The 21,465-nt window shown below is 39.2% G+C and overlaps 1 protein-coding gene across 1 annotated transcript in view; it reads right to left on the bottom strand.

Annotated features, from left to right (window-relative positions):
- LOC735365 (KN motif and ankyrin repeat domain-containing protein 1-like) overlaps positions 1-21,465 on the bottom strand; it is a 96,046-nt gene that overhangs the window by 63,985 nt on the left and 10,596 nt on the right. Inside the window, 1 exon segment of the mRNA XM_063802972.1 lies at positions 4,311-4,430. Coding sequence (XP_063659042.1) covers positions 4,311-4,347 — 37 coding nt within the window. The 5' untranslated portion in view covers positions 4,348-4,430.

Here is a 21,465-nt window from a genome sequence, read left to right on the forward strand (position 1 = left end):
GAGAACAGTCAAGAGCAATTTATGATGCTCTTACCTCCTTAACAAAAGACACTGCAGTACTGTTAGCAGTACCATAATAAAATGTTTTTTGTTTTTTGCTTTAGAGATAGGGTCTGGCTCTGTCACCCAGGCTGGAGTGCAGTGGTACCATCATAACTCACTGCAGCCTCAAACTACTGGGCTCAAGCAATCCTCCCACCTCAGCCTCCTGAGTAGCTGGGACTACAGGTGCATGCCACTATGCCTGGCTAATTCAAAAAAAATTTTTTTCGTAGCGATGGAGTCTGGCTATGTTGCCCACACCGGTCTTGAACTCCTGGCCTCAAGCAATCCTCCCTCCTCGGCCTTCCAAAGTGTTGGGATTACAGGTCTGAGCCACCCCATCTGGCCTAAAATGTTTTGAATTAATGAAAACAATACTGTACCAATCAAGAGAAGTAGGATGGAGGATCTGGTGAAAAAGAGATAACACTACGAGGAATGATTGATTTTGATGGGCTGGTGGTAAGGAAGGGCAGGGGGTGCAATCCGGAAGGGGTACACAGGTAGGACTGCACACAAAAGTAGAGCACTATTAAAATGAATTTTAGATAAACAATGAACACTTTTTTAGTATTTTTTTTTTTTCTGGCAACCGTGTACACAGGAGACTTTAACTTTCCCTAGAATGTACAATCCTTGAGGGCAGAAATTTTTGCCTCTTTGATTCACTGCTGTATCCCCAGTACCTAAAACAGCACATAGCAGGTGCTCATGTATATCTGGCCTATATTAATAAGGTTTATTTCTTAAGCTAAGTAGTGTGTACAAAGGTGCTTGTTATATAACTTTCACACATTTTGTATGTCTGAAGTGTGGCATAATACATTTTACAAATTACAGCATTAATGAATAGCTCGTTTTAAAAGCAGTTTCTTTTATCCAGCCTCCGTGAGGGACTCCAAGGGGAAGTCAGAGTATAAAAGGTTGTGAATCACCCCTTATCCCATTTAAATGTTACATGGGGATGTCAACTTGAGATGATCAGTCGTCGGATGTATTTTGTGCCAAGGGCATGGTTTGCCCTTTCCCAGAGGCTCCTCTTTTGCTTGTTTTATTACTAAGACTATGGAAAGTGCTTCTTCTGCCACTGCCCTGACTCCATCGTCACATGAAATTTCCCCTCATGCTCTACGAAGCCCAAGCAGCAATTTCTGGAAATTGAAGAAACATATAATTTACTCCACATCTGAAACTCCTACTAAACCCAAATAGCTTATCCTTTTCTCATAGGAGACCAGTAACTGGCCCTCACTAGCTGCCATGCAGCCCTCTTTATCTCATCTTCATCTAGGTTCTCTAAATGTTATTTACACGCATAGAAGTGTATTTATAACCTGCATCTCTTACATGGAGTATTTTTTTAAACATTGGAGAGGTGTTTCTTTTGTAATACAAAGTGGGAAAAGGTAAAGGAATGATTTTTATTAACATATTCTCAACCATGTGAAATATATAACATTTGACGACTATATAAAAAATAGGAAGACATTTATTTCTAGGTGGTATTATCACCAGCAATTCTTGCTTTTGTTTTGGTTTTCAGACAATACAACACGCATCTATACTTTTAAATTTTCAGCTGGGTGCGGTGGCTCATGCCTGTAATCCCAAAGTGCCGAGGTAGGCAGATCACCTGAAGTCATGAGTCCAACCCCAGCCTGGTTAACATGGTGAAACCTCATCTCTACTAAAAATACAAAAATTGGCCGGGCGTGATGGCATGGGCCTGTCCCAGCTACGTGGGAGGCTGAGGCACAAGAATCACTTGAACCCAGGAGGCAGAGGTTGCAGTGAGCCGATATAGCGCCACTGCACTCCAGCCTGGGTGACAGAGCAAGACTCCATCTCAAAAAAAAATTTTTTTTTTCTATGAGTGTCACATATATGGTGTACACACATTTGTGTTTGTATATACATATATGTATGTATATATTACTATGTGTGTATATACATATACAGACACATACACATATATGTATGTTTGCATATATATTACTGTTTATGGTTGAGTCTCTAATTAGATTTGCTTATAGATGTACATGGGTCATGGTGACTAGAATAAGTAAAAAATCTTCCCCTGCACAGTCCAGATAACTGTCTGCAGTAACAATTCATACTCTGACACCCTGAAAGTCACAAATCAGAGAGCTTTCTTTTGCTTTCAATCTCAATGCCCAGACCTGTTAGGCAGGATACCAGGTGGGAAGGAAAAGTTACAGCTTGCTTATTAGATCTCAGGAACAAAGAAAAAAGGTAAGCACAGAACAAACCAAGTTGGAAAGGAATTAGTGGGGTAGGTATCTAAACCCATGAAGAAAGGATTTTGCCCAAGGCACCAGAAGAAGGTTGAGGTCTTGAGGTACCAACAATCTTAAACACCCCTTCCCCTGAGCATGTGAATGGAAGCAAATACAGGGCAAGGGAGGAAACCACATCATCAGAGGGAATTAAAACCCACCCACTACACTTGAAATTTCATAATGTTTCAATCTCCTCTCTCACCAAATATTTTACTGGAGAAAGTCATCATAATTCTGATTTATTTTATTTTTTGATATGGAGTCTCACTCTGTCACTCAGGCTGGAGGGCAGTAGTGCAATCTGGGCCCACTGCAACCTCTGCCTCCCAGGTTCCAGCCATTCCTGTCTTAGCCTCCTAAGTAGCTGGGATTACAGGCATGCGCCACCATGCCTGGCTAATTTTTGTATTTTTGTAGAGATGGGGTTTCGTCATGTTGGCCAGGCCGGTCTTGAACTACCGACCTTGGGTGATCCATCCCCCTCGGCCTCCCAAAATGCTGGGATTACAGGTGTGAGCCACTGCCCATAATTCTGATTTTTCTTACTTCATTTACAGTAAGTCCCCGAACTTCTCTGTGACATTACATAGGGATGAGGATGACAGTAAAATAATAGCTTAATCTCATTAGATTATTGTAAGGATTAAGTATGAAAATGCAGGCAAAGCATTTTAGGCACCATGGTGCATTTAAGTGTTCAGTGAATGTTAGATATTCTCATTCATGTCTTTACTATTGATAGCAGTCCCACAGCAGAATCTATAAAAGTCTCAAGAAGCTGGGCAGTAAAAAGGTCAAAAATGGAATGGACAGGGAAAGATCAGTCATCCCAGAACAAATAACTGAGTTTATCTGGGTTTGGGTTATAGTGTTCTACCCAGAGGAGATGCTTGCAGCTGAGACCACTAGAATAAAAAGTCACATTCATGGGCTGGGAATGCCCACTTCAGAGGTCACTTCCTGCTGTTGTCTTCAAAAGTGCTTTACGGCTTACATAGCTCCTGTAAGTATGTTTCTGGTGCGCTCACTGGTCCTAAACTGGCAGGTGGATATACTTACCGATGGTTTACATGTGGAGAAATAGCCCTGCCCAATATTTCACAGTTAGTGCTGGAACTAGGACTCAAATTCAGGTTTCCTGGCTCCAATTCTACACTTGCTCCAGTACATAATGTTGTCATTTGAAGGTGTTCAGAGCCAGCAGACGTAGGACTCTGGACTCAGATGCTCAGAAAAAATTTCTGCATAGACAATTACTATTCTTACTCATTCAGCTATTTGGCACATAACTCAAAAAAGAAATGAACACTTGGCATGCCATTTTGGGCAGGTTGTCCCCATGGTGATGTGTCTCTTAGGAGGATCTTCTCTGCATTTCGTGTACAGATTTCTCCCGAATCTCACAGAAGCAATATTGGAACAGAAAGTGAAACTATGTAAGTCTCTAATATAACCAAAATAAGAATTCAAATACAGGTCTTTATGATTCATAATATGGCTTGTTGCATATTCCTAAGAGAATCATTTTACAGAATATATACTTCTCTTCCCTCCTTTCTCTTTGTTTAGCAACATCAAACAAAAGCTGCTTGGGAGTGGCTACTAGGAATTGGTTTTAAGCATCCAAATTAATTTCCTCTCTCCTCATTCAATCCCTCAGAAAGAAGTGCAAGAGGAGTATACATTACATTTGCATTAGCATTCAGGATTTACATTTGTCTTTCAACACTTCAACAGAATTGACTTAGGTAATAATTTACTCAACTGATTTCAGTGCAAGACTCTAAGATAAAAGCAAATTTTCTGAGAGTAAAACAAAACAAACCCAAACTTCAATGGACAGAAAATTGCTTTGAAATCCTAGTTATCCAGGCAACTTGCTATTATCCGTTCATTATTAAAGAGAATAAAAAATTAGTTTGAGAAAAGACATACATTTAACACACAAACTCCAGAGCACAGGGTTACCTGAGGCACTGCCTTTAACCTTTGTGGTGTGAGCCATGCTGGCTTGAGTCCAATGAGAGATCCAGAAAGGAGTGAGGAGTCATGCAAATTTTATGCATCAAGTTCTCAAAGGCATTCAACCTGAAACAATAAAGAGAGCCCCATCAAAATGGATCATTTAAAAAATGTACAACACTAAATCTTAGACTTCTGTTTACAAAGATGACTGCTAACAGAGAAAGGAAATCGGAATGGGGGGAGAAAGACTATAGATCCAGGAGGTGACTGCATTGGACCTGGCAGTATGGAGATAACACCCACGGATGTACCAGTGGCTACATACTGAAAGGGGGTCTCTACACATAATAATCTATGGGAAACAAAATTGGTTCTCTAGAAATGAGACTATTTTAGGAAAGTGGTCACCAAATACAAATGACTTCCTAATGTGTAGCACTCTACAAAATATTTTTGGTTTTTAAGCATATCTTCCTTTCCAAATTCTGGTTCAAAAAGTTCATTTATTCAACTGCAATTTCAAAGCAATTATTGCACCAAATGTTTACATTTTTAAAAAGATTAACTTCATGGAAATTCTTTTGAGATATCCGAAGTTCTTCTACCAATGCCTCTTTCTTACATGCAACCACCTTTCTAAAGCACAAATCTGATCCAGTCAGTCCTCCTCCTCTTAAACAAAAATTCATTATCTCCCACTGTGCTGCTGGATAAACTTCAAGTTATTAGAGGCATTCGGACCAGAGCAACTCCATCTTGAATAGGGGCTAGATAAAATAAGGCTGAGACCTTTATTTTAAGTCTAAATTCCCAGGAGGTTAGGCATTCTTAGTCACAGGATGAGACAGGTCAGCACAAGATACAGGTCACAAAGACCTTGCTGATAAAACAGGTTGTGGTAAAGAAGCCGTCCAAAACCCACCAAAACCAAGATGGAGATGAAAGTGATCTCTGGTCATTCTCACTGCTCAGTATATGCTAATTATAATGCATTAGCATGCTAAAAAACATTCCCACCAGCAGCAGGACAGTTTACAAATGCCATGGCAATGTCAGGAAGTTATCCTATATGGTCTGAAAAGGGGAGGACCCCTCACTTCCAGGAACTGCCCACCCCTTTCCTGCAAAACACAAGAATAATCCACCTCTTGTTTAGCATCAAGAAGTAACTGTGTGTATAATCAGTTGAGCAGCCTACGCTCCTGCTCTGCCTATGGAGTAGCCATTCTTTATTCCTTTATTTTCTTAATAAACTTGCTTTTACTTTACTCTATGGATTCACCTCTAATTCCTTCTTGTGAGAGATCCAAGATCTTGGGGACTGGATTAAGACCCCTTTCCAGTAACAAAATGATAGAGCATGGCACATAGTTCTGAAACACCGGGGTCCTCATTGGGCAATATATTCATTTTACATTGATATTTCTATTTAAAAGTTACCTGAGATTACCATAAGAAGACTTATATTTCAATCACAAAATTTAAAACAAAAAAAGAAAAAAAATACAAAAAAGTACACTGTTTCCCCTTTGGTTTTTGCAAATACCTTCCGAAAAATACTAGCAAACAGTAAACAACAGCACATATAAAAATTCCATTTCCATTGTGCCCAAACTCTGACTCTAGACACATGAAATCAGAAGAAGTTGGGAGAAATAAACTCTAAGTTGAAAATTAAAGTGTCAATTCAGAAACCCACATGACCTCTTAACAACAGAATGCCAAAATAATATCTGTATACACTAATTCTAATGCAGCCATTGAAATCATATAAGTTTTTAATAAGGTAAAATATTCAAAGTATGTTGGTTAAAAGAAAAACAAAACTGTATACTATCCTAAACCTAATTTTATTAAAAATATGTATGTGTATATGTACACATTTAATTTAAACGATGAGAAGTAAATGTACCAAAATGTTCACTGTGGTGGTTGCCTCTGGGTGATGAAATCATGGATTTTAGCTCTTTTCTTACTTTTGTAATAATAATTATTAAAAATAAATATTTAGGCCGGGCGCTGTGGCTCACACCTGTAATCCCAGCACTGTGGGAGGCTGAGGCAGGCAGATCACCTGAGGTCAGGAGTTTGAGACCAGCCTGGCCAACATGGCAAAACCTCGTCTCTACTAAAAAATACAAAAATTAGCCAGGGCTGGTGGTGCACGCCTGTAATCCCAACTACTCGGGAGGCTGAGGCACCAGAACCACTTGAACCTGGGAGACGGAGATTGCAGTGAGCTGAGATTGCACCACTGCACCCCAGCCTGGGCAACAGAACGAGACTGTCTCAAAAAATAAAACTAAAAATTTAGACCCCTTCTGTCTTGTTTTATTTGCTTTAAAACCCTCAGGGAAAAGAAAAGGTATTTTTTTAAATGCTATTCAAAAAAGGAAACTATCAGGCTACAATCAGGAAGATTATAAGCGGTCAGAAATATAAGTAAATAAAAAGGAAGGAAAAGGAAATGGCTGATTGCTTTGATCACACAGGGTGAGAATTTCTTGCCACTTAGTGAAATTTCCCTCATTGTTTAAATGGGTTTGCACCACAGTTCAAAGCTAACTACTGCGAAAGCAACTCAGTGTAAACTCAAAAGGACCCTTTTCTCTCTTTTTTTTTTTTTAAACAGATTGCTTCTGACAAGCCTGCCCGCTGCGTGTCTTTTCCAGCTACACTGAATAGCATTGTGTTCACCTGGAGAGAGGAGATTCTAAACCATCCACTCCCTGCTGATCCTTAGTTTCTAGCTGGTGACACACCAGGAGGACAGGATGGCTCCAATCTCCCTGATGAAGGAGTAATCACCTGACTTTCTCTTGGAAACAGAGGCACTGGTTCAGGTCCACAACATTGAACTTGGAGAGCAATAACCTCTGTGTGCACAGTCATTGCTGGCTGAATCAAAAGGCAGGCATTAGGGATAAACACTGTCTTTTAAGAATAGGAGTGAATGTCTATACATTTCTGACAAACGCAGTTTTATTTAAAAAAAAAAAAAAAGTGGAGACTGGGAAGACCAGAGAGGGAGGGGCAAATGAAGCGGCAAAGGAAAGAAGCCCAGTTTCTGGAATTATTCAACTAAGTATGCTTTTAAAAGCTAACAACCACAAAACCCTAAGCCAAACCCTGTTTACTGGCCCCTTGCTAGCCTTGTGTGTTTGCACTCTTGCTCCATAACGGCTTGTAAATACCACCATGTAAAACCTTGAAGGCAAACAGAAGACAAGAAGGGACAAGCTGCATGTGCTAGGGGTGAATGAAGTATGTGTCAAGGTATTTGGATGGAGATGTGCCCAGAATCTTCCTAGACAAGCTTAATAAACTTTGGCCCAAGGTCCTCTCCTGTTATTGAAACTCTTTCATCTGGCAGAAGATCTTTTTCTCAGATCCAAATTGGTGCTTCCCACCCTTCCCCAAACTGAACAATAAAACCAAAATAAGGAGGAAGCCTAAAATTAGGAACTATAAGCATATCACTGGTAAAATAACAAGACACTGTTGGCCGGGCACGGTGGCTCACGCCTATAATCCCAGCACTTTGGGAGGCCGAGGTGGGTGGATCACTTGAGGCCAGGAGTTCAAGACCAGGCTGGCCAACATGGCAAAATCCCATCTCTACTACAACTACAATAATTAGCTGGGTAGGGTGGTACACGCCTGTGATCCCAGCTACTTGGGAGGCTGAGGCACAAGAATCACTTGAACAGAGAGGCAGAGGTTGCGGTGAGCCGAGATCACGCCACTGCATTCCAGCCTGCACAGCAGAGTGAGAGACCCTGTCTCAAAAAAAAAAAAAAAAAAAAAAAAAAAAGAAGACACTGTCACTGGGTGTGAATCCTGGCAGTGTCTGTGCAAAGAGAACAGTTGTATATTGTGTATTGATTTTTCTCAGTTATTATTCATGCTGACAGGCGGCCTCAAATTGTGAGTGCTCATTCTTCTTAATGCTATGCAGATTCTTATGTCGGTGCATTGTATAAACCAGAAAAGGTTTGGCCACAGTCCATTCCTGTGTTACAGATCAATAAATTGCTTCTTTTCTCCCTCAGAGGACAGTGCAAACCAGTAAATCGTAAGTGGTACAATGGTGGCTTAGTTCTCCTAGCTAAGAAAGAAACCACTCCTGCGAAAGGATTTAGGAAAATACATCAACAGAGAAAATAAAGAATTTGTCTTTGTCTCTATTTATTTCGGGAGACTGAAGGATGCTGATGCATGTTTTAGTAGATCGCCAAGTAAGGTACAATGAATGACGGAAACATTGCATGAGCTGACCCCATAAATACTTTACATTAGCTAAAATGATACAAATATGAAAAACAGCACACTAGAACTTTGATAAAAATACACCAATGCAAACAAGTAGTTAGATAAAATTGAGATTTGATATATACTCTAGCACTGCTAAACTATCAAATGCCACTATCTCAGTTAGAAACAAGATAATGCTGATGATAATATTGATGGTAATGTTGATGGCAGCTAATGTTAATAGACCTCTTACTATTAGTTATTGAAATATAAAATGTCACCCAAAGTGTAACATTAAGTACTACTACTAAGAAAAGATGTCACTAAATGATAAAATGCTTATTAAGAAATTACATTCATTATAAGACACATCCTCATTTCAGAGGCCATATGAGAAAAATGCATACCTTACCACTGATGCAACTGTTACATTCAAGGGACTTTTAAAAACACTTAACAGTTATTACCTTGTTTAAACTTCACAACAACCCTACAAAGTACTACCCCTTCTCTCCATTGTATACATAAGAAACAAGCACAGGGAGTTTTAGAACTTGCTTACATCACACAGCTAGTATGACAGCGCTGACATTTAAAGCTGAGCAATTCAGCCCTAGGGCTCTTGTGATTATGTGATTTAGAGTAAGGGCACTATTGTTTCAACAAATGAGAAATTAGGGCATAAATGAGTGATGCATATACGTTAACCTTAGTTAACCTTAGTTACCTATATGCTTACTGCAAGGAGGCTTTGCGCAAATCCTTTTTAGATAAGAAAGCTGCATCTCGGAATTTTATGTAATTTTTTTTTCTTTTTTGAGACGGAGTCTCGCTCTGTCGCCCAGGCTGGAGTGCAGTGGCGCAATCTCAGCTCACTGCAACCTCTGCCTCCCAGGTTCAGGTGATTCTCCTGCCTCAGCCTACCAAGCAGCTGGGATTACAGGTGTGTACCACCATGCCCAGCCAATTTTTGCATTTTTAGTAGAGATGGGGTTTCACCATGTTGTCCAGGCTGGTATAATATGTTTTTAGAGCAACTGTATTTGCAACCTTATTCCTTGGAGTAACACATTTAAGAGCCTGAAGTACTTACATGACACACAGGAAATGCTTCTCAGTACTTAACCAGTACACTCTTTTCTTCTTCTTTTTTTTTTTTTTTTTTTTGAGATGGAGTTTTGCTCTGTCACCCAGGCTGGAGCACAGTGGCGCCATCTCGGCACACTGCAAGCTCCGCCTCCCGGATTCACGCCATTCTCCTGCCTCAGCCTCCCGATTAGCTGGGACTACAGGCACAGACCACCACGTCCAGTTAATTTTTTCTATTTTCAGTAGAGACGCGGTTTCACCGTGTTAGCCAGGATGGTCTTGATCTCCTGACCTTGTGATCTGCATGCCTCGGCCTCCCAAAGTGCTGGGATTACAGGTGTGAGCCACCGCGCCCGGTCCCAGTACACTCTTTTCTAGACTGCACAGAATTAGTAGAGCAGGCTTGATTATCAACCTTGTTCTTTATATGAATGTCAACTGTTTCAAAAAATCAAATACTTCCAAAACTGAAAAACAAAAAAAAAACTCCACCAGGTAGAAGGTTCTAAATGCAATGGTAGGAGTTTCAAAAATGCATAAAAACTAAGGCAGGATACTGGAATCAGATTCTTGCCACTCAAAATAAGAATTATACTTTAAAAACGTAGATGAAAGCTGGCTTCACTTCTCCCCACAGAATAACCAAAATAAATATACATCAACGAGATTATCACCAGCAATCTCCCAGAACTCATGAAAGAGAATCGGTCAGTTCCTGGGGCCACTGAGAAGTCAAAACAAAACAAAACAAAACAAAAAACAAAGCAAAACTCCAGCAGACGATAAGAGAATCAGATTTTCATATCTGTGACACCCTTCCCCCAGTCTGCTTGGTATCAAGCACATGTAAAACTTCCCCCAACTCAGATTCTACACTGGAAAAAGTGAGATTAAGTTGGACACACAACTTGCCTACCATCTTGGCTTCTTTGGCAGGAGACCTATCCATGCCTCAACCCATGAGAAGCATCAGGAGTGCCTGAAGGGAGATACCACCCTGTGGACAGCCGGACACAAAGGAAGGAGGCAGGATTACCATCTCCAGCCCTGGAAGCTCCGCTCTGTAACTCAACCAAAGGAGACGCCAAATCAGAGTGGCTGTTCGGCAGCACTACGCTGTAGGAGGTAGATTCCACAGGTCTATTGGGCATGAACTCCTAGCCAGCTTTTCCATACCACAGGGATAGCTCCTTTGGAACCTCCCCCATTCCAGCCAGGCAATCCTCTGATCCTTTGCTAGAAGAACAGAGGCAAACCTGGGTTTTAAGTACCATTTAGTGCTGAAAAAGAGGCAGTGACCTAGCGGGAAAAATGTGTAAGAAATTCAACAGCTAAATTACAAATAATCTCTAAGCAAACATACCAGTAAAAACCAAAACAGACTAGACAGAGAAGATTGGAATAAATAATAAATCCTTTAATGCAAAGACACAGACATATATCCATAAGAACATGGAACCATGACCTCCCCAAATGTATAAAGCAAGGAACCAGTGACTGACCCTAATGAGATGGTGATTCATGAGCTCTCTGACCAAGAATTCAAAATAGCAGTTTTACAGAAACTCAGGGATCTCCAAGACAACAAAGAAAAGCAATTCAGAAACTTATCAGAGGAATTTAACAGAGACTGAAGTGATAAAAAATCAAACGAATCTTGAAATTGAAAAATATATTTGCTAACTGAAAAATTTATTGGAGGCTCTCAACAGCAGAATGCATCAAGCAGAGGAAAGAATCAGTCAGCCCAAAGACAGGCTCTTTGAAATTACATAGAGGAGAAAAAGTAAAATGAATGGAAATATATTATACAAAGATTGCCTACAAGATACAGAAAATTACCTTAAAAGACCAAATCTAAGAATTATTGGTGTTCAAGAGAAAGTTGAGCAAGAGTGAGGGGTAGAAAAAAGCTTACTCAATAAATAATAACAGAAAACTTTCCAAAATATGAGAAAAATATCCAGGTAGAGGAAGGTCAGAAAACACTAAACAGATTTGACCCAAATAAAACTACACCCAAGGCATATAATAATAAAACTCTCAAAGGTCAAGGACAAAAAGAGGATTCTAAAAGCAGCAAGAAAAAAGGAGGCTATAACATACAAAGAAACTCCACTTCAGTTGGCAACACACTTCTCAATGGAAACCATAAGTCAGGAGGAAGTGGAACGATATTTTCAAAGTGCTGAAAGAAAAAACCCCAAAAAACCCTGCTATCCTCAAATACTTTATCCAGCAAACAGCAGAAATATCCTTCAAGTATGAAGGAGAGATAGTCTGTTTCTGACAAACAAAAGCTAAGAGAATTTACCACTACTAGATCTGTCTTACAAGAAATGTTAAAGATGGTTCTTCAATCTGAAATGAAAAAACATTAATGTGCAAAAAGAAAACATTTGAAGGTATAAAACCTACGGGTAACCTCAAGTATAGAGACCTCCAGAATATTCAAATACTGTAATTGTCATGTGCAGTCCACCCATAAGTTACCCATAATTCTAGTATGACACCTAGAAGACAAATCTATCAAAAATTCTAACAGCTACAGCAACCTGTTAAGAGATAGGCAATGTCAAAATACGTAAATTCAGACCAACAAAAGTCAAAATGTCAGGGGATGGAATTAAAGATGGAGGGTTGTTTTAAAGTTTTTTATTTATTCTTTTTTTTTTGTGATCTAAGACAGGGATCTCCAACTCCTGAGCCATGGACCAGTACTGGTCCGTGGCATGTTAGGAACCAGGTCACACAGCACTGCCTGCTCCACCTCCTGTCAGATCATTAGCATCATAGATTCTCATAAGAGTGCAAACCCTATTGTGAACTGCAAGTGCGAAGGATCTAGGTTGAGCGTTCCTTATGAGGATCTAATGCCTGATGATCTGAGGTAGAACAGTTTCATCCTAAAACCATCCCCACTGCCCGATCTATGGAAAAATTGTCTTCCATGAAACTGGTCCCTGGTGCCAAAACAGACTGGGGACTGCTTATCTAAGATAAGCTGTCATCTCTTTAAAATAACTTGTTATATCTATAAGATGTTTTCTATAAGCCTCATGGTAACCACAATGTAAAAACCTATAATAAACACACTAAAAAAAACCCCAACAAATTAAAACATAGTTCCAGAGAAAGACACTGAACCATAAAGGATGACAGGAAGAAAGGAGGAGAAGAGTTACAAAACAACCAGAATACAAGAAACAAAACGGTAATTCTCCATTCAGAAATTTATCAGAGAAATTTAACAAAGAGACATTATTCAAAAAATCAAACAGAAATCTTAGAACTGATTAATACATTTGATGGACTGAAATTCAGCTCCCAAGTATATAAAGCAAACATTAATAGATACAAAGAGAGAGAGAGAGATTGTAATACAATAATAGTGGAGGACATCAAATACCCCACTTTCACCAATGAACAGATCATCTAGACAGAAAATTAACAAAGAAACCATTGTATCAAACCACACATCGGATCAAATAGGTCCAACTGATATTTATAAAACACTTCACTCAACTATTCAGAATACACGTTTCATCAGTACATGGAACATTCCCCAGAATAAACCATATTTTAGGCCACAAAACAAGTCTCAACAAATTTTTAAAAGTAGAAATCATATCAAGTATCCTTTCTGACCACAATGGAATAAAACTAGATATCAATAACAAGAGGAATTTTGGGCTGGGTGTGGTGGCTCATGCCTGTAATCCCAGTACTTTGGGAGGCTGAGGTGGGTGGATCATCTGATGTCAGGAGTTCGGGACCAGCCTGACCAACATGGCAAAACCCTGTCTCATTAAAAATACAAAAATTAGCTGGGTGTGGTGGTGTACACCTGTAATCCCAGCTACTTGGGAGGCTGAGGCAGGAGAATCACTTGAACCCAGGAGGTGGAGGTTGCAGATTGCACCACTGCACTCCAGCCTGGATGACAGAGGGAGACTCCATCTCAAAAAAAAAAAAAAAAAAACACCTTTGGAAATTAAACAAAAACATGGAAATTAAACAACATGCTCCTGAATAAACAATGAGTTGACGAAGAAATAAGAACATTTAAAAATTTCTCAAAACAAATAAAAATGGAAACACAACATATCAAAATCTATGGGATACAGTAAACACAGTACTAAGAGGGAGGTTTATAGCAATAAACATCCACATCAAAAAAGTTGAAAGACTTCCAAAAGACAACCTAATAATGGAGCATCTCAAGGAACTAGAAAAGCAAGACCAAGCCAAACCCAAATTTACTAGGAGAAAGGAAATAATAAAGATCAGAGCAAAAATAAATGAAATTGAGATTAAAACATTACTGAAGATCAACAAAACAAGTTTAGTTAAAAAAAAAAACTGACAAAACTTTAGCAGGACTAACTAAAAAGAGAGGACCCAAATAAATAAAATCAGAAACAAAAAAGATACAAAACAACAGAGACCATAGGAGTACAAAGAATCATTAGAGACAATTGCCAACAAATTGAAAAATCTAGAAGACAAAGATACATTCCTGGAAATATACAACCAAAATTGAACCACGAAGAAAGAGAAAACCTTGAAAAACCAATAGCAAGTAATAAGATCAAAGCTATAATTAAAAGTCTCCTATCAAAGAAAAGTCCAGGATCTGATGAATTCTATTAAACATTTCAAGAAGAACTATAATAATTCTACTCAAACTCTTCAAAAAAAAAAAAATTGAAGAGGAAGGAATGCTCAAACTCATCCTGCAAGGCAGGCATTACCCTGATACCAAATGAGATAAGGCCACACAAAAAAAAAAAAAAAGACAACAATAGGCTAATTTCACTGAGGAACACAGATAGAAAAATCCTCAACAAAAAATATTAACAAACTGAATTCAGCAAGATATTAAAAAGATCATTCAACATTATCAAGTGGGATTCATCCCAGGGATGCAAAGATGGTTCAGCATATGCAAATCAATAAATGTGATACACATTAACAGAACCAAGAACAAAAACCATATGATCATTTCAATAAGTGCTGAAAAGTATTCAATAAAATTCAATATCCCTTTTGATAAAAACCCTCAACAAACCGGGTACAGAGGAAACATACCTCAAAATAATAAAGGCCATATATGACAAATCCACAGCCGACATCATACCAAACAGGGAAAACCTAAAAGGCTTTCCACTAAGATCTGGAACAAGACAAGGGTGTGCACTTTCACTACTTTCATTCAACATAAAGTGGAAGTCCTGGCCAGTTAGTCAAGAAAAATAAATAAAGGTGTTCATACTGGAAAGAAAGAAGTCAAATTCGCTTTGAATGTAGATGACAGGATCTTCTATTTTTAAAAACCAAAAAACTATTAGAAGTAATAAGTGAATTCAGTAAAGTTGCAGGATACAAAGCCAACATATAAAATTCAGTAGCATTTATATATACCAATAGTGAACAATCTGAAAAAGAAAGAAAGCAATCTAATTTATCGTATCTACACAGAATGTAAAATACCCAGGAATATTTTGTTTTTTTTTTTTGAGACAGGGTTTTGCTCTGTCACCCAGGTTTGCAGTCTGTCACCAGTGCAGTGAGCACTGCAGTCTTGATTTCTTGGTCTCAAGCGATCCTCTGACTTCAGCCTCCCAAGTAGCTGCAACCACAGGCACATGCCACCACGTCTGGCTAATATTTTGACTTTGTTTTAGAGATGAGGTCACACTATGCTGCCCAGGCTGGCCTCAAACTCCTGGACTCAAGCAATTCTCCCGCTTTGGCCTCTCGAAGTGTTGGGATTGCAGGTGTCAGCCACTGTGCCTGGCCCCTGAGAATCAATTTAACCAAAGCTGTGAAAGATCTTTACAAGGATCACTATAAAAAACTGATTAAATAAATAGAAGATGAATCAAAAAATGGAAAAGATATTATTCCATGCTCATGGATTGAAAGAATATTGTTAAAATGACAATCCTACCCAAAGCAGTTTACTGATTCAATGTAATCCCTATCAAAATACCAACAATATTCCCCATAGAAATAGAGCAGACAATCCTAAATTTTATATGGAACCACAAATAACCAAAGCAATCTTGAGCAAAAAGAGCAAAGCTGGAGGCCTCACACTACTTGACTTAAAAATATACTACAAGGCTATAGTAGCCAGATCAGCACGGTACTGGCATAAAAAACAGACACAGACACCGACTGAACAGAATAGTGAACCCAGATATAAATCCATGCCATTTGCAGCCAACTAATTTTTGACAGAGGTGCCAACAATATGCAACAGGGAAAGGACAGTCTCTTCAATAAATGGCACTGGGAAAACTGGACAACTATATGTAGAAGAATGAAACTAGACCTCTTATCTCTCACCATGTACAAATATCAAATACAAATGGATTTAGACTTAAATCTAACACCTGAAATTATAAAACTACTAAAAGAAAACATTGGGGAAATGCTCCAGGACATTGGTCTGGGCAAAAATTTTTTGTTGAAGTTCTCAAAAGCATAGGCAACAAAAACAAAAATGGACAAATGGGATTACATCAAGCTGAAAAGCTTCTGCACAGCAAAGGAAACAGTCAAACAAGGTGAAGAAACAACCCATAGAATAAGAGAAAGTATTTGCAAACTACCCATCTGACAAGATAAATAACCAGAATATATAAGGAGCTCAAACAACTCAATAGCAAAAAGTCATTAATCTGATTTTAAAAAGGGCAAAAGGCCTGAACAGGTATTTCTCAACAGAGGACAAATGAACAAAGGGTATAAGAAATGCTCAACATCAGTAATTATCCAGAAAATGCAAATCAAAACCACAATGAGATATAATCTCACCCCAATTAGAATAGCTTTTATCAAAAAAGACAGGGAATAACATGCTGGTGAGGATGCAGAGAAAGAAAAATCCTCACACATTGTTGGGGGGAATGTAAATTAGTACAGCCACTATAGAAAACAGTTCAGAGGTTCCTCAAAAATGTAAAAGTAGAATACTATACGATCCAGCAATTCCACTACTGAGTATTTATCTAAAAGAAAGAAAACCAATATATTGAAGAGAGATTTGTACTTGCATGTTTATTGCAGCACTATTCATAATAGACAAAATATGGAATCAACCTAAGTGTCCATCAATGGATGAATAAAGAAAATGTGGAGGCCAAGGCAGGTGGATCGCTTGAGTCCAGGAGTTTGAGACTAGCCTGGACAACATAGCAGGACTCTGTCTCTACAAAATAATAATAAATATTTAAAAAGAAAGTGTGGTAAAAATACACAATAGAATATTATCCAGCCATAAAAAGAATTAAATCCTGTCATTTGGAGCAAGATGGATGAAACTGGGGGTCATTATGTTCAGTGAAACAAGCAAAGCACAGAAAGACAATGTCGCATGTTCTCACTCATATGTGGGAGCTACAAAAGTGAATCTCATGAAGATAGAGAGTAGACTAGTGGTTACCGGAGGCTGGGAAGGGTAGCGGGGATGGGGAATGAAGAGCAGTAGATTAATGGGTACAAATACACTTAGAAGAAATAAGACTTGGTGTTCGATAGATCAGTAGGACAACTACAGTTAACATTAATCAAGTGTAAAGATCTCATGAAAACTCACTATTACAAGAACAGAATCAGGGTAACTGCCCCCATGATTCAATTACCTCCCATCGAGTCCCTCCCACAACACACGAGATTATGGGAACTACAATTCAAGATGAGATCTGGGTGAGGATACAGCCAAACCATACGACCTTATTTGAAGAGTTCCCATGATAGCATCTGCCTCCTTGTGTCCCAAAGTGGGCATGAGTGTGTTCAACCTTCCTAGAAACCTTCACTGCTCATCCATTCTACATCATGAAAGTAAACATTAGTATCTTTCCAAGAGTGTACACAAGGGCTGCACTGCCAAGGAACAGGTTAAAACCATCTCAGAGCCAGCAAATGCTTTCAGAATCCCGTGATGGCTCTGCTCCAGCTGGGTCTGAGACCCACACAGCTTCCTGAACATTTACAGATAACTGACACTTGCAAAGTTTCTTTCCAAGAAACTGTCTATGGTGAAGGTTTATCAGATCATGAAAACCTAGGCGAAAAATCAGCTGTTCTGCTACAAAAGAAAGCAGCAATAGATAGTCTAAAGAAGAGCATCAGAATGAAAATCAGAATGATTAAACTTTCTCTTTTTCAGTTAACCAACTTTATGTTTCTTCCTGACTTGGGAGGAAAATAATTTTATGACTCGGTATAGGTACATTAAAACAGTATTTACTGATTTGCTTTCATTTGTTTGTAATAGATTTAGGGAAAACAGACCCTGGCAGACACCTAAACCTTGACTTTATAAATATGACTGTGTTAGTGGGGTCTTGCTCTTACTGAGCAAGCATTCCTACTGCTGGTAGTTTCAACTAAAACATCAGTGCTTTTACCTATTTAAGCATTAAAGAACAACAATGTAGTAGCCACAGATATAAGTTAGTTTAGTATGATTTGAAAGGCTTTCTGTTCATTTATTTATTTTAAATGTACAGTTCTCATTTATTTTCTGCTTAGCAAAAATTTTTCCTTTAATTCCACTGAGATTGGATTCTTGTATGACCTTCTCTGATCAACTCTTAAATTGATGAATATTGTTAATGACAAGCTCAAGTGTGCCTGGGACTGTCACTAAGTAAAAGGGGGACATGTAACACATCCTCAGATTCATTTTTTTCTGAAAATAAGTTTTACTTAAATAAGGGTTTAGGCCTGGCGTGGTGGCTCGCGCCTGTAATCCTAGGACTTTGGGAGGCCAAGGTGGGTGGATCACCTGAGGTCAGGAGTTTTGAGACCAACCTGGCCAACAAGGTGAAACCCCATCTCTACTAAAAATACAAAAATTAGCCAGGCCTGGTGGCGGGTGCCTGTAATCCCAGCTACTCGGGAGACTGAGGCAGGAGAATCACTTGAACCCAGGAGGCGGAGATTGCAGTGAGCTGAGATCGCGCCACTGCACTCCAGCCTGGGGGACAGAGCAAGACCCTGTCTCAAAAAAAAAAAAAAAAAAATTAATTTTTGTATAAGGTGTAAGGAAGGGATGCAGTTTCAGCTTTCTAAATATAGCTAGCCAGTTTTCCCAGCCCCACTTATTAAACAGGGAATGCTTTCTTCATTTCTTGTGTTTGTCAGGTTTGTCAAAGATCAGATGGTTGTAGATGTGTGGTGTTATTTCTGAGGCCTCTGTTCCATTCCATTAGTGTCTATCTCTGTTTTGGTACCAGTACCATGCTGTTTTGGTTACTGAAACCTTGTAGCATAGTTTAAAGTCAGGTAGCATGATGCCTCCAGCTTTGTTCTTTTTGCTTAGGACTGTCTTGGCAATGCGGGCTCTTTTTTGGTTCCATATGAACTTTAAAGTAGTTTTTCCCAATTCTGTGAAGAAAGTCATTGGTAGCTTGATGGGGATGGCACTGAATCTATAAATTACCTTGGGCAGTATGGTCATTTTCACAATATTGATTCTTCCTATTCATAAGCATGGAATGTTCTTCCATTTGTCTGTGTCCTCTTTTATTTTGTTGAGCAGTGGTTTGTACTTCTCCTTGAAGAGGTCCTTCACATCCCTTGTAAGTTGGATTCCTAGGTATTTTATTCTCTTTGAAGCAATTGTGAATGGGAGTTCACTCATGATTTGGCTTCTACCCATCTGACAAAGGGCTAATATCCAGATTCTACAAAGAACTTAAACAAATTTACAAGAAAAAATCAAACAACCCCATCAAAAAGTGGGCAAATGATATGAACAGACACTTCTCAAAAGAAGACATTTATGCTTTGTTCTAAAGCATCTGCTTGAGCTCTTCCTCGAGTCAGCCCACCTTGGCTCAATGGCATGCCTACCTGCAGCCACACCCCAGCCTCTGCTCTGTGATCTCCTCTAGGAGTTGGCCCTTGATGGAAATTTCCTCTTTAAATCCAAACGACCTTATCCAAATCTCACATTTCACATTTCTTCACGCTCACATTTCTCAGGCTCCTAACACCCACCTGATTTGATAAGAGTCATGTAAAGAAACCCCACCTGGGGGGAAATGTCCACCTTTCACTTCCCAAGTCTCTCCCTAGAGTACCAGTGAAATTGACTAATGGCTTTGCAGATAAAGGGACTCCAGATGATGTTATGAATTTTTCTGAAGTCATTATGAAAGCAAAAAAACAGCCACAATAATGATAAATTGGGGTTGAGATGTTAATTGTTAAAGAAAGTAGCCGGTGTTATATTAGTAACAAAGGAGTCCACTTTCACAAATCTCTCCTCTGTCCTCTCATGCCAGTGCACAGGTATATCAAAGAGCAATTCTTTTTGCTCAGGATGTTTCTCTTATTTCACTTTTGTTGCTTTTGGCTGAACTACTAAACAGGTTATAAAATGAACAAATGCTCACAATATGCGCACAAATCACATTATATGTTTTAATGGGATGTGTGGGCAATATAAAGTCAAACCCCTATTATCAGAAGTAGTGGTAGGGATAAACATTTCAGGTCTGTTCAGGGGTTTGAGGCTTTTGGCCAGCATACAGAGACACAGATGTGTTATAAAAGAAACTGTATTTTCCCAGAAAGATAATTTTTCTAAAGAGATGGGACTTCTAGGGTCCTATATGTGTTCTATGGAAGCACCTAACAGAGGGAACAATGAATTTTCATGTGTTTTAGAGGGTATTAATCAAAAAGTATGGATCAAAAGGCAATAGGGGCTGGGCATGGTGGCTCACGCCTATAATCCCAGCACTTTGAGAGGCTGAGGCAGGAGGATTGCTTGAGTCCTGGAGTTTGAGACCAGCCTAGGCAGCAAAGTGAGACCTTGTCTCTACAAAAAATAAAAATAAAAAATTAGCCAGGTAGGGTGGTGCATGTCTGTTTTCCCAGCTACTTGGGAGGCTGAGATGGGAGGATCACTTGAGCCTGGAAGTTCATTGTAGTGAGCTGTGATTGTGCCACTGCCCTCCAGCCTAGGCAACAGACGGACCCCTTCCCCACCCCAAAAAAACGTAGGTCTATTCCTAGGTCATAACTGAAAGGCTCAATATATTAATACATATTTTTAAAAAGCTAAAGAAAATTAACAATAATTATTTACAAAGTAATCTGAAAAACTATAAAATAGAGATATGTGAGGTTCACACAGCAGAGTCCTCTGGAAGCTCTGAGGGACTCTGAAATGTGAATATACACAGCAAGAAAGCACCCCTGCCTCACTAGCATCCACATGTGGAAGACGGGGCCTGAGCACAGCCACTGGCCAACATTTAGTCCTTAATGTGGAAGCACAGGAGACTACTCATGAGAATCCACTGCCTATGCTTCACTCTCTTATCCATAAAGCCCCATCGCCATGACAATAATAGCTAACTTCATTGAACGCATACTGTGGACTGGCACTGCTCTAAGCACTATATATATATATATATATATATATATATATATATATATATATATATATGACCTAATTTAATCCTCAGTACAAGACCCCGTGCTATGGTTTGAATGTTTATCCCCTTCAAAATTTCTGTTGAAACTTCATCCCTAGTGTGGCAGTATCGAGAGGTGGGGGCTTTAAGAAGGGATTTGGTCATGAGGACTCTGACCTCATGAATGGATTAACTCATTCATGGATTAGTGGATTAATGAGTTACCATGGGAGTGGGTCTGGTGGCTTTATAAGAGGAGGAAGAGAGACCTGAGCTAGCATGCTCAGCCCCCTCACCCCCTGTACTACCTTGGGACTCTGCAGAGTCCTCAACAGTAAGAAGGCTCTCACCTGTTATGCCCCTGGACC

The sequence above is a fragment of the Pan troglodytes genome, chromosome 21, assembly GCF_028858775.2.
Source record: "Pan troglodytes isolate AG18354 chromosome 21, NHGRI_mPanTro3-v2.0_pri, whole genome shotgun sequence".
Taxonomy (NCBI): Eukaryota; Metazoa; Chordata; class Mammalia; order Primates; family Hominidae; genus Pan; species Pan troglodytes.